General features: G+C 41.3%; 1 protein-coding gene across 9 annotated transcripts in view; it reads right to left on the minus strand.

The window, feature by feature from the left end:
• Nucleotides 1-14,452, minus strand: part of PTPRM (protein tyrosine phosphatase receptor type M) — a 1,024,381-nt gene that overhangs the window by 219,213 nt on the left and 790,716 nt on the right. For 4 of the 9 annotated variants that reach the window (XM_069731069.1, XM_069731073.1, XM_069731070.1 and 1 more), the window contains one exon: nucleotides 9,217-9,246. The exons of the other annotated variants lie outside the window; for them this stretch is intronic. In XM_069731069.1, coding sequence (XP_069587170.1) covers nucleotides 9,217-9,246 — 30 coding nt within the window. The remainder of the gene's footprint in view (nucleotides 1-9,216; nucleotides 9,247-14,452) is intronic. 9 annotated transcript variants of the gene reach the window in all.

A 14,452-nucleotide genomic window follows, 5' to 3' on the forward strand; every position in this document is an offset into this window, starting at 1 on the left:
AGAGTAGCGACCTGACAGATGTCAAGAAGGCCATCATTGACACCCTCAAGCAAGAGGGTAAGACCCAGAAAGAAATTTCTCAACAAATAGGCTGTTCCCAGAGTGCTGTATCAAGGCACCTCAATGGTAAGTCTGTTGGAAGGAAACAATGTGGCAGAAAACGCTGTACAACGAGAAGAGGAGACCGGACCCTGAGGAAGATTGTGGGGAAGGACCGATTCCAGACCTTGGGGAACCTGAGGAAGCAGTGGACTGAGTCTGGTGTGGAAACATCCAGAGCCACCGTGCACAGGCGTGTGCAGGAAATGGGCTACAGGTGCCGCATTCCCCAGGTAAAGCCACTTTTGAGCTACAGAGAAGCAGCACTGGACTGTTGCTAAGTGGTCCCAAGTACTTTTTTCTGATGAAAGCAAATTTTGCATGTCATTCGGAAATCAAGGTGCCAGAGTCTGGAGGAAGACTGGGGAGAAGGAAATGCCAAAATGCCTGAAGTCCAGTGTCAAGTACCCACAGTCAGTGATGGTGTGGAGTGCCATGTCAGCTGCTGGTGTTGGTCCACTGTGTTTCATCAAGGGCAGGGTCAATGCAGCTAGCTATCAGGAGATTTTGGAGCACTTCATGCTTCCATCGGCTGAAATGCTTTATGGAGATGAAGATTTCATTTTTCAGCACGACCTGGCACCTGCTCACAGTGCCAAAACCACTGGTAAATGGTTTAGTGACCATGGTATTACTGTGCTCAATTGGCCTGTCAACTCTCCTGACCTGAACCCCATAGAGAATCTGTGGGATATTGTGAAGAGAAAGTTGAGAGACGCAAGACCCAACACTCTGGATGAGTTTAAGGCCGCTATTGAAGCATCCTGGGCCTCCATAACATCTCAGCAGTGTCACAGGCTGATTGCCTCCATGCCACGCCGCATTGAAGCAGTCATTTCTGCCAAAGGATTCCCGACCAAGTATTGAGTGCATAACTGAACATTATTATTTGTTGGTTTTTTTGTTTGTTATTAAAAAACACTTTTATTTGATTGGATGGGTGAAATATGCTAATTTATTGAGACAGGTTTTTTGGGTTATCAGGAGTTGTATGCCAAAATCATCAGTATTAAAACAATAAAAGACCTGACAAATTTCAGTTGGTGGATAATGAATCTATAATATATGAAAGTTTAATTGTAATCATTACATTATGGTAAATAATGAAATTTAACACTATATGCTAATTTTTTGAGAAGGACCTGTATACGTACTGCTAGGTAGACATGTTTAAAGCCAGGTAAACGCTGAAGCAAGCGTGTGAGAAGAGGCTGTGCGTAGTGGACACATAGCGGTGGTAAAGCTGTCGCTGCAATATAGGCAGCGCTGACTCCGGCTCCTCACACTGATACCTGGCTTGACTTCTTTCCAGATAAAATAATAATGCCTCTCTGGCCTAATTTCTCCAGAGTGGCTGGCATTTTTATATGATATCTGATGATCTATGACGAAATTGTTTTACCAGAGTGTATGTATCTTATAAAAAGCTCTTCAGGATTCAGACGAGTTTCTGTAAGGTTATGTGTGGCTCTTCTGTGCAGACATTCTTTATGTGTGTCATGAGTCCTCTCACTCCATTAAGCACTGAACATTAGTTGGTAATATAAGTGCTTTGTCGCTGCTGAGATATTGGTACAGAAATCTATACGCCAGATTTCCAGCTCCTTCTAATAGAGTACATCATTCAGAGGTATAATTCTCTCCTTACATAATGATGGTTTTCTACGATGGGCAGGTGAAACGCGTGGATGAGTGATTTATTCTCAACCTGAGTCAGACTCCCAGATTTAGAAATAATCTGGAAGTATTTTCATCAAAACGTTTGTATGACTGTGTATAACTCACGGACCCCTAAGATGAGAACTAATATAGAATAGTGCTATAATGGGATCATATTCAAGCTTTAGGTAGGAAGGCTATTCTATAAAGGACAGATACAGCACAGCAGAACAAACCGGATATTTGGAAGCTATTATTGCTTTTCTTATTTTTATTACATCTTTAGAATTTGAGAAATCAGGAAATCGAATGACATGACATCAGTGTTATTCAATGAATGTAGAAAATAAGGCTGCGGTTGGAGTGCTTCATTAAACTATAATACATACAGTATGAGCCATTAGTCCTATAGCTGAACATATTTGGGGACAGACTGATGGGTTGTGGTTCACAGTGGTGTCTTATGGAAAAAGTAGTTTCTGAATACTAGCACTAGTAATATAATACATATTTTTCCTAGCTTCTATAGCAGCTGATGTCTTTATGTGACATATTGCTCTTTTTTTGTGTGATCTTATAGTGAAGTATAAAATAAAGTTTACAAACACATTCTAACTGCAGTTTGGTGGCCAGTTCTTTATAGGTTTGGTCGTCACACTACAGGTAAACTTAATGGCCTATATGTGGGGTTTTCTTCACCATAGGTTTATTACAATGGTGGCTCCCAACCTAAATACTATTATATTTAAAGGGATTGTCCAAGACTCGGACAACTCCTTCTCAATCACTGTTTTCCCTCATTAAAATAATACCAGCTATACTCACCTCCAGTGACGGCGCCGTTCCAGTAGTGTTGGCACAGGCTCTCCCAGAGTGATACCTGTGGCTAATCAGTGGTCGCTTCATTGCCCTGTCCTTTGGATGTTATTGCCATCCGGAGGAAGTGAGAGAGCAGCCGTAGCTCTCATTTCCTCCGGATGTCTGATTTGTTGAAAGGAGGAGTCAGTGAAGCAGCCACTGATTAGTCACAGGGATTGTGTGACCTAAAAATGTCATGGAAGCCCTAGGAGAGCCTGTGCCGACACCTTGAGGTGGTATAGATGTTAATATTTTACTAGAGGCAAATATAGTCATTGAGACGGCTTAGTCCACTGCTTGGACACTGAAGGCTGTATGCACTATGAGACCATTAATAATAATAATAATAATCTTTATTTTTATATAGCGCTAACATATTCCGCAGCGCTTTACAGTTTGCACACATTATCATCACTGTCCCCGATTGGGCTCACAATCTAGAATTCCTATCAGTATGTCTTTTGGAATGTGGGAGGAAACCGGAGTGCCCGGAGGAAACCCACGCAAACACGGAGAGAACATACAAACTCTTTGCAGATGTTGTCCTGGGTGGGATTAGAACCCAGGACCCCAGCGCTGCAAGGCTGCTGTGCTAACCACTGCGCCACCGTGCTGACCATTTATGATATATAGGTAGGGTACTGCTGAGCTTACATGGGTGATGTTAGGGTATACACCTGCAGCCATGAAAAGGGTCCTTCTTCCCTTTTTTACCAGTCTTTGACTCATTTTGCCATTTTTATTGTAATTTTTTTACATATACAGTGGGGCAAAAAAGTATTTAGTCAGTCAGCAATAGTGCAAGTTCCACCACTTAAAAAGATGAGAGGCGTCTGTAATTTACATCATAGGTAGACCTCAACTATGGGAGACAAACTGAGAAAAAAAAATCCAGAAAATCACATTGTCGGTTTTTTTAACATTTTATTTGCATATTATGGTGGAAAATAAGTATTTGGTCAGAAACAAAATTTCATCTCAATACTTTGTAATATATCCTTTGTTGGCAATGACAGAGGTCAAACGTTTTCTGTAAGTCTTCACAAGGTTGCCACACACTGTTGTTGGTATGTTGGCCCATTCCTCCATGCAGATCTTCTCTAGAGCAGTGATGATTTTGGCTTTTCGCTTGGCAACACGGACTTTCAACTCCCTCCAAAGGTTTTCTATAGGGTTGAGATCTGGAGACTGGCTAGGCCACTCCAGGACCTTGAAATGCTTCTTACGAAGCCACTCCTTTGTTGCCCTGGCGGTGTGCTTTGGATCATTGTCATGTTGAAAGACCCAGCCACGTTTCATCTTCAATGCCCTTGCTGATGGAAGGAGGTTTGCACTCAAAATCTCACGATACATGGCCCCATTCATTCTTTCATGTACCCGGATCAGTCGTCCTGGCTCCTTTGCAGAGAAACAGCCCCAAAGCATGATGTTTCCACCACCATGCTTTACAGTAGGTATGGTGTTTGATGGATGCAACTCAGTATTCTTTTTCCTCCAAACACGACAAGTTGTGTTTCTACCAAACAGTTCCAGTTTGGTTTCATCAGACCATAGGACATTCTCCCAAAACTCCTCTGGATCATCCAAATGCTCTCTAGCAAACTTCAGACGGGCCCGGACATGTACTGGCTTAAGCAGTGGGACACGTCTGTCACTGCAGGATCTGAGTCCATGGTGGCGTAGTGTGTTACTTATGGTAGGCCTTGTTACATTGGTCCCAGCTCTCTGCAGTTCATTCACTAGGTCCCCCCGAGTAGTTCTGGGATTTTTGCTCACCGTTCTTGTGATCATTCTGACCCCACGGGGTGGGATTTTGCGTGGAGCCCCAGATCGAGGGCGATTATCAGTGGTCTTGTATGTCTTCCATTTTCTAATTATTGCTCCCACTGTTGATTTCTTCACTCCAAGCTGGTTGGCTATTGCAGATTCAGTCTTCCCAGCCTGGTGCAGGGCTACAATTTTGTTTCTGGTGTCCTTTGACAGCTCTTTGGTCTTCACCATAGTGGAGTTTGGAGTCAGACTGTTTGAGGGTGTGCACATGTGTCTTTTTATACTGATAACAAGTTAAAAAGGTGCCATTACTACAGGTAATGAGTGGAGGAAAGAGGAGACTCTTAAAGAAGAAGTTACAGGTCTGTGAGAGCCAGAAATCTTGATTGTTTGTTTCTGACCAAATACTTATTTTCCACCATAATATGCAAAAAAAAATGATAAAAAAGCAGACAGTGTGATTTTCTGAATTTTTTTTTCTCAGTTTGTCTCCCATAGTTGAGGTCTACCTATGATGTAAATTACAGACGCCTCTCATCTTTTTAAGTGGTGGAACTTGCACTATTGCTGACTGACTAAATACTTTTTTGCCCCACTGTACATTACAGTATGCACTGAAATCCTTTTTGTATCTTTTTCATATGTACAGCACCCTGTAATAACAAGGAACACTAGTGGTCAGCAACAAACAGTACCTACAGCCTCCCACCATTTACTGAAAACGTTTTTCAACTGACCTCAGTGTATCGATCTACATACACACACTTAAATATAGGACCAATAACAATCAGATCATTTTTTTGATTAATGCCGGAGTATATATTAAAGCAAGCTCTGCAATTTGTTAAGTGTACACTACAGCTATTTATTTAATTCACCTAAAATCCTTTCTCAGAGATGAACTACCGATAAAGTTACTTATAAATACTGTCACTATGAAGGTCATATGTTAACTACCATATTCACTGAATTTTAATGAGTTAGAATACTAAAAAAATCCTACACAGGCATATAGGAGATAATTGCTACATAGAGAAGGGGTACAGAACAACCACAACAACATACACCCTAGAACATTACTCAAACCATTGTGACAGATGTGATATTAATTTCCCTGTAGTGCCACCATTGGGGTAATTAAGATTCACACGGTACCCATGTAAATCATAGGTTGTCTATATAATTTAGGACAGGGCCAACCCTCCAGAGTGAGATTTGCTCTCTATACCGGTTCTCCACTATGATAAACTATGATAATCCTGATTTGGGAAATACTGTCTATTAGTTAAGAATTTCCTAAATTAAGACACTGAGTTCTCCAAATTAGACAGCCACTCTAATGAAAAGTTCCACACATTTTGGAGGTTTATTTTTGCCCCAAGTGCTTGGCGTTCTCTTTTCTTTCTTAGAGAGTACCTATCAGCAGTCTGCTCTTTTCTTATAATTAAGCAATGGGCAGCCAGAGACTGATGATTACCAAAAAAGCTGACAAGAGTCCCTGATAGCCCACTAAATAACTTCTCTTTCTAGAGAAAGTCAGGTCCAAGCATGCAGCGCAGCTACATTTTTTTTTTACTAAGCAGTTACAATTAACAACAACATAAGAGCGGTTACTGATTTAGCAGCGCTGATTTAGTTGAGAGTGAGATGTCGCACTTTCATTATAAGGCCACTGAAGACATGCATGCCAGGATACAACTACCCGGATGTTCACACCCCACTTTTGCTGAAAAGTTGGTTCCTTTAGGGGGCTTTTAGAAACACCTGGCAGCATGTTTGGTAATACATCTTATTATTCAGTCTGTGGCTGCCCATCGTTTTCTTAACTAAAAATGGCAGCTATATACTTTTTAAGTACTATATATCAGCTAGGTTCCGTTTTGTAATAAGTCCTTGGGCCCTCCCCATGGCATATACTAAATTAGACTACTTTTGCACACCATATATACATTGGATTCAGTTTGTACTTGCATAAATATATACATACATGTAGGGTGGAGAAAGAAGGGTGGTGCAGGACACAATTGGTAGATGTCTCTAATGTGTAATGGACCTTTAAAGATACTGGAGTGCAGTTGGCAGTTGGCCAAGTCAACATAGTAACATAGTAACATAGTAACATAGTTAGTAAGGCCGAAAAAAGACATTTGTCCATCCAGTTCAGCCTATATTCCATCATAATAAATACCCAGATCCTGTTTGCCTTGGCAGCTGCTGCCTGGCACTGGCTGCTCCAGGTAAGTTTATCATTAACTAGGATCCCCAAGTCCTTCTCCCTGTCAGATTTACCCAGTGGTTTCCCGTTCAGTGTGTAATGGTGATATTGATTCCCTCTTCCCATGTGTATAACCTTACATTTATCATTGTTAAACCTCATCTGCCACCTTTCAGCCCAAGTTTCCAACTTATCCAGATCCATCTGTAGCAGAATACTATCTTCTCTTGTATTAACTGCTTTACATAGTTTTGTATCATCTGCAAATATCGATATTTTACTGTGTAAACCTTCTACCAGATCATTAATGAATATGTTGAAGAGAACAGGTCCCAATACTGACCCCTGCGGTACCCCACTGGTCACAGCGACCCAGTTAGAGACTATACCATTTATAACCACCCTCTGCTTTCTATCACTAAGCCAGTTACTAACCCATTTACACACATTTTCCCCCAGACCAAGCATTCTCATTTTGTGTACCAACCTCTTGTGCGGCACGGTATCAAACGCTTTGGAAAAATCGAGATATACCACGTCCAATGACAACCATTTTCTTTTGCCCCTGCTGCCCATGTAATGTGGATAACATCTTCCGCCTCTCCCTGACAGATAAGCCATTGGCTGAGAAGAGCATTCGTGTATGAGGAAGTGAGGTAAGAGAGCAAAAATGAGCCGTCGGTTATCTTAGGTGTATGGGCAGCTTGCCCATGGAAAAAATATTTCGGGTGTATAATATAGAAATCCTCTCTTCGGAGAGGAAGAGGACTAGAACTCTAGTGCCACCTATTGGAAGTAGCAATCCTAACAATCAGTGTCAACTCTTTAACGAGCCTTGTCACATGACTTAGGATAAAAGCCAAACCAGAATCTCAATTTGCAGACACTGTGTTTCGGGGTACTGCCCCTCGTCAGTGCAAAGCGGAGATCTGATTTGACTGTATGAGAGGCATCTGACCAGGATCCAAGAAGTATCGTTTCTCCTTGTGGAGAGTGACATGTTAAGCGTGTCGAGATGAGGAGACTTAAAGCTGCAATGCTCCTCTGGGAAATAAGACTCGTTAAAGGGTCGACATTGACTGTTAGGATTGCTACTTCCAATAGGTGGTAGTAGAGTTCTAGTCCTCTTCCTCTCTGAAGAGACAATTTGCATATTTCCCAGAGGAGCATTGTGGCTTTAAGTCTCCTCATCTCGACATGCTTAACATGTCACTCTCCGCAAGGAGAAATGATAGTTCTTGGATCAGGGGCGTATAATAAAATCATCTTTCACGTTATAGGTAAGCCACATAGGGCTTGCAGAACCACAATGTGTGGCTCGAGACTGCCTGCCAATTCATTAGCACTAGGTCTTGCAAACAGCTATGAAGAGCAGATTGTGACTTTTGGGAGTGGTCTCTCACAAAAGAAGAGATCTGCATGTATATATATTGGGCTTCCAGAAAGAGAGAAACATTAAGGAAGGGCTAATCTGGACATAGGATGATATTGCCTGATAGAGGGGGTGCTTGAAGCCTTATGCAATAGTGTGGTCTGAGACAGTGCTAAATGCCAGAATAAGGTGGGAGCCCCTGGATGCAAGTGTACTGCTTTTGTGTGATTTCTGTGGGGAAGCTTTGACAGTCATTATACTGATAATGGGGGCTTTAGGTCTCTCTCCTGTAGGGGAGACAGGAGCTGAATGTCAGTACTTTGGGGGGATGTTCTAGGGGTCCCTGGATGGGGCTCACGATCCTCTCTCAGAGCTGTGGCTCTAGAGGTAAGAAAGGTTGGAGATCACTGCTCTATAGAGATGAGCCTTATAGTGGGATAGGCTCAAAAAGACCGGAATATAAAATCAGAAGACAAGGAATTATTTCAAAACATCACCAGTGTCTGCAATGCAGTTCAGAGTTTATAAGGTCGAATTAATCGGCCTGAACAATAAGAGAATACAGTAAGAGCACAAACATGCTGCTGTTAGATTTATCGTGTGGAACAAATGAGTTTCTGCAATTTGCCGCTGGTAATTAGTTTTCTCAGTCACATAACCTACTTGAGTTTGGTTTTAAAATGAACATTTCTGCAAACATCCCATTTTATTTAGCCAGTTTGAGGCCGTAGCTGTGGCAAAGGGGCAAGATGCTATTCAGACTGCAGAGGATGGGATGTCATTTCATAGCATTATCAGGGGCCACTTCACCCATCTTTCTTATTGTGGCACAGTCCCATTTCAGACTGGAAATAAAATATTAATGTGCTGCCCAAGCACAGTCAGTTTTAATCTCAGCACATGTGACCCCCTTAGAGATAGCCACCAAATCCCACCACGTTTTATAACCAAATAGGTTGTTACATGGAGCACTGTTATGGCAGGTTAATTACCGGAGGTATGTGATACAACTCAGGGTAAGAAGACAATGGCTGCTGGGACCACATACCATTGGGGAACAAGGGAAGAAAAAGTGGCCACCAACACATCTGACTAATTCATTTATCAACTTTTCCATCTATCTAGCAAGTGATGTTCCATGGGTGGAAATGAATGTTAAAATATCGAGCTGACATTCAATATTCATGCATGATTAAAATATGGCAGAAAGCATGACACTACTTATGCACAAAAATTTACTTACAGGTAATATGTGTAGGAGTTATAGCTTCTTCTGCCATGATGAAGCAAGGATATAGGCAGTGGAAAAAGATGAAATGAAAGGAAAGAAAAGCCAGATATTAATGTATGAAAAATCTGGATGAACGAGAACAGATCAGATGACATGAATGAGGCTCCAGAAGCAAATTACATCACAGACACAGCATGCAGCACATCGGAGTTAATGACTGAACATATTAGCATACATTCACGATACAAATAGTTCACTTTCTGTAACCTAAAGGACCTGTAATGGAAGCAGGAGGCCACTTTTCACATCGCTTGTGATATTAACGGGAATCTGTAAGCAAGACGAGAGCTGCAGGATGTATGGGCAGATATCCGGATTGCAGTGATGTGTTACTTACTATGTTGCTTGTTATAGTTTTATCAGTAGGAGATTATCACTAAAGGACTAGTTGTCTTGTGCCATGTAGTCCTCCTGCTTTATGGAACCCCGCCCCACCACTGATTGGCGGCTTTCTACCAATATACAGTGTACACAGAAAGCTGGCAATCGGGTTACATAGAGGTTAGCGTTCAAAAAACTGGTAGAGAAAACAGTGATTTGAAATGAAGGTGTCTGTCCATAAATCATGATGCTCTCAGACTGCCGAAAGTGTTTGGTAGAGGTGAGAGGCTCTACCCCACATACAGATGAAAATCAGGTGGAGGGTGCATGACATAATGATCATTTGCCAATGACCCCAAACATATCACTATCTACATTGGCCACTTTATTTTTTCCTTACAATCATGCTGTCACTACTGATCATCAGCCAAAACAATACAACACGTCTGGCTTGTGTTTTGAGCAATTATGAACGTTCATCTATTGATTGTTTTACAGGGCCGGCCAACAATCATTCCGTTTTATGTAACATTTATGGGCTCTCTTACACTGTTCTCCCCATTAAAACACATAAATGCTTGGTCAAGACAACTTATTACTGGGCCTTTTTTCTCTAAAATCAATAATTCCAGTAGAGAGTAGAGCACAATGACTTTTTTCTTTACGAATTCAAATAAAACTAAATCAGATAACTTCAAAGGTATTGTTCATTTGAGTCCCATACAACCACAATACAGACATGTGAATGAGCCCTAATTGATGCACACTTACAAAAATTGGCATTTTGTCTGAAAATATAAAGCAATCTGTATATGACGTGCACTATTTATACAATAATTTCTTATTAAAGAAGGAATCTGATGCTACATCAGCGTGAGAAATAGTGCAAGTTATTTTTTTTTTTTTTGAGATTGAGAATCGAATCACAAAGTATTCGAATTTCCATGGAAAATGTCAGGAAGTTCGGCTTAAACTTTATCCTCCGCGGATTGATTCACTCATCTCTATGCAGCAGTATGGAAAATATTATAGAGCAATGGTGAGCTCCATCACTATGATTCCAGCACCACAATCAGGTATAATTGTTAATTGGATCTGCAGAAAAAAATGCTAATTTTGACACCTCTCCCCTTAGGCTTCTTTCACACTTCCGTTTTTACAATCTGCACAGGATCCGTCAACATGTTGAAATGACGGATCCTGTGCAGATTGTAAAACACGGGTGCACTGGGCCCGCTTTTCTGACGGACCCGTCGAGACTATGTGCACCTGTTGTGTATGCGTTCCATACACAACACAACACAGGTTAAAAATAATTAAAAAAAAAAAAAAAATCGCAATATTCTTACCTTCCGGCGCCCTGCGCGGCGTTACCCTTGCTCACGATGATCCCAGCAGCTAGCGTTCCCAGTAATGCCTTGCGTGCAATGACCTCTGATGATGTCGAGGTCTCATGAGACCGCGACGTCATTGGGTCATTTCGCAATGCATTACTGGGAACGCTAGCTGCTGGGATCATTGCGATCATCGGTAACGCTGTGCGGGACGCCAAAAGGTAAGAATATTGCGATTTTTTATTTTTTTAAATTATTTTTAACATTATATCTTGTTACTATTGATGCTGTATAGGCAGCAGCAATAGTAAAGAGCGAGAGAGAAGTTCCCTGACTGGAAATCCTACCGGGCATGCTCAGTTTGAAAAGACGGCATCCGGCGCTGGATTCCTACTTTTCACAGTCAGCGATGGATCCTGCGCCCATAGGCTTCCATTATAGCCAAAGACAGGCAGCGCAGGGTCAGACGCTGAGCAGTTTTCCGATGTGCAGAAAAAACGTTCCTCTGTGCGTTGTATCCGCCCGACGGATAGCAATTTTCCGACGGATCCAGTGCACGACGGATGAAACGGATGGCCATCCATCACAATCCATTGCTAATACAAGTCTATGGGAAAAAAACAGGATCCAGCTGAAAAATTTGCTGGATCCTGTTTTTTCAAAAATCAACGGATTTCTACGGGAGCTAAAAGACGGAAGTGTGAAAGAGGCCTTAGGAGATGTAATCTGACACCTCACTGTGCTGGCAGTCTGTCTTGCTTTGACCATGGAGGATTTGATATTTTTGTTTTTCAATTTGATGTCTAGCTCAGGAGACAAGGGAAGAAGTGACTCATAAGTGGAGAAAGAAGCAGATCTCTCTGATCACATATATTCCAGAATTCCTTATATTTACTTGCAATATTGATTCATACAAAGTTTGTTGAAATGGCATTGCCATTTGAGATGTTGGAAAGCCCTGCCTGCAGGCTTCCTGTGCTGAACTTAATTAATTATTCATGGTATTTCTAATTTTTGTAGATTTGTACCCACAGGCCACCATGAATTGGGCACTACATTAAACTTAGTGTAAAACCTACATGGAAGATCTCCAGAGATAGGAAAGAGAAAATAGGAACAGGGACTAGCATAAACTTACCATCTTCTGTGATAGACATTACGGGGCTGATTCATTAAGGCTATGGTTGCATGCAATAGTTCAATAAAAGTGCATTGTGGATTAGGATGCGCTGATTTCATCAAGAGACGTATGCCACATAATGAATTTGGCTCATCTTCTAAATGGCATGCACTTTTGTGTGCCTCGCCAAAAATGTTACTCCATTCATGGAGTGGAGTAACATTTCTGGGGTAAGTTATGCGGTAACTTTTGATGAACTGGATGGATGGGTAACCTAAGGCCACCTGGTAAAGCTGACGGGGACTGAAAAATACAAAAGTCGAACAAGAAATTTGCCCATCTTCGGGTTGGCAAAAATGTTGCGACTTTTTAAAGTGCTTTACATGATTTTTCTGGACAAAACACTTTGATGAATAGGCCTCTATATGTGTCTGTGAAGATCTGAGGTTGTGGGTTGTATTAACTACCTAGGTAGGTTAACGATGCAACTATTTTTTATTCCTTACATCCATGGTTTTACAACTCAGGGTAGATGGCAAAAATACATTGTGCCCAGTCCACAAGATCCACACCCTGGAGTCGGTAGTTCCACTGCCCCCAACCAGGCGATACTCACTGTCTCCCAACTTTTGGCCGGCACACAGATTTCATATCTCTAGCCAGTGTAGTCTGTAGTCACATTCCACACTACTCCAGATGACAGATAACACGACCGTAGCACGTGTATTCAGCTCCAGCCAGCAGCAACAGTCCCTAAGGTCCCTTTCACACATCAATTTTTTGCAGTCAGTCACAATCCGTTGGCTCGACAGATTGTGAAAAACTGATGCGAAGGATCCATTTTTTGGACGGATCCGACTAGCGGATCTGGATAACTGGATTGGAGCATGCTCAGTTTAAAAAAAAGGAATCTGTCGCTGGATTCTGTCATTTGATGGATCCAGTGCCATAGGCTTCTATTATAGCAAACAATGGAAGGCGACAGATCCGTTGCTGTGCGTTTTTTCGACGTACACAAAAAAACGTTACTTTGTTCGTTGTCTCCGGCCACTGGACAATTTTCAACGGATCCGGCGAATAACGGATGAAACGTGAGGCCATCCGTCACAATCCGTTGCTAATACAAGTCTATGAGAAAAAAACGGATGCGACGGCATCAGTCGCCGGATCGTTTTTTTTTCAAGATTTGACGTCTTACGACTGATGACAAAAAACTGATCTGTGAAAGGGACCTTAGATAGTTCCTCAAATGCAGAAGACAAATCCCACAACCACAGCACGTGTATCCAGCTCAGCCGGCAACCGATCTCCAAACTCCATAGGCCATCCATACATGGGCACCAATATCTCAGCAATAAATCTTCGTTCCCCCCCCAATTATGCAAATTGTATATAAAGATATTTTGTCTCATGTTTATCATTCTAATTTCCAGCCTAGCTGTAAAATGCTGCAATAGCTATATCCCAGCAAGCCAATGATAAGTTTGGAAGAAGTTGGAGGTTGTTTGTGTTTTAATTTTTTTTCTATTTTCTTATTATAGTATGCTGAAGAATTTGACCTGCGTACCTTGCCTTTGGCTACATATTATGTTCATCTCTTTGCAATATTGGCTTTCATTGAATTTTCTGTCTTATCTAGTTTCTCTGGGAAGGCTCAAGATATACATTCTAGAAGCAATAACTATTTTCAAGCATCAAATGCAGTTGGGATTTCATAGAACCATTTTATTTGGTAGGCTTGTCGAGTATAATCACAAGAATGGGTTTCTTGTGTTCAATACATTGATTTCATTTCATCATTTTTGTTTAATATGGCTTTAATTAAAATGTGACTAAATGTGATTTTCAAGTCATATGCACTGAATTTATGGTAAGCCAATCTTGATCAAATTAAATCAGTGTTTAGAAGAATTCTAAAATGACATTAAGGACTTTTTTTTCTCATGCTTCCATGCTATGAGCTTCGGGCAACTGCATAATTATGAGCTCATGTGCTCAGAGTCCATTCATCCTGCACAACAAGAACTACAGCACATGTATGTCAGAAGCACTTAGGAGCTGAGCCCTCTCTGCACATAGTGGGAGACGGTTATGTTGGACAGCCAGTACCTTTAACAGGTGTGCCAATCTGGGTGCCCATTGGACCCTGCAAGGTGATCAGATGGTGCTGATGCTTTGTTATGAAACCCAGGGGCCTACTTGTGCCCCCCATCAACACCATCTTTGTGCTTCTAAAAAGCCCAGCTTGTGATTGGGCTTCATAGGAGAAATTCACTATGATCAAATGATCATAGGTTAAACAAAAATGAAATAAAAAAAAAAATTCTTTTAAATATTAAAACCTTAAAATGAAAATAGTAAATCTATAAAAAAAAAGAACCCATATAGTAAATGTTGTAAAGCAAAAAACAAC

The sequence above is a fragment of the Ranitomeya imitator genome, chromosome 6, assembly GCF_032444005.1.
Source record: "Ranitomeya imitator isolate aRanImi1 chromosome 6, aRanImi1.pri, whole genome shotgun sequence".
Taxonomy (NCBI): domain Eukaryota; kingdom Metazoa; phylum Chordata; class Amphibia; order Anura; family Dendrobatidae; genus Ranitomeya; species Ranitomeya imitator.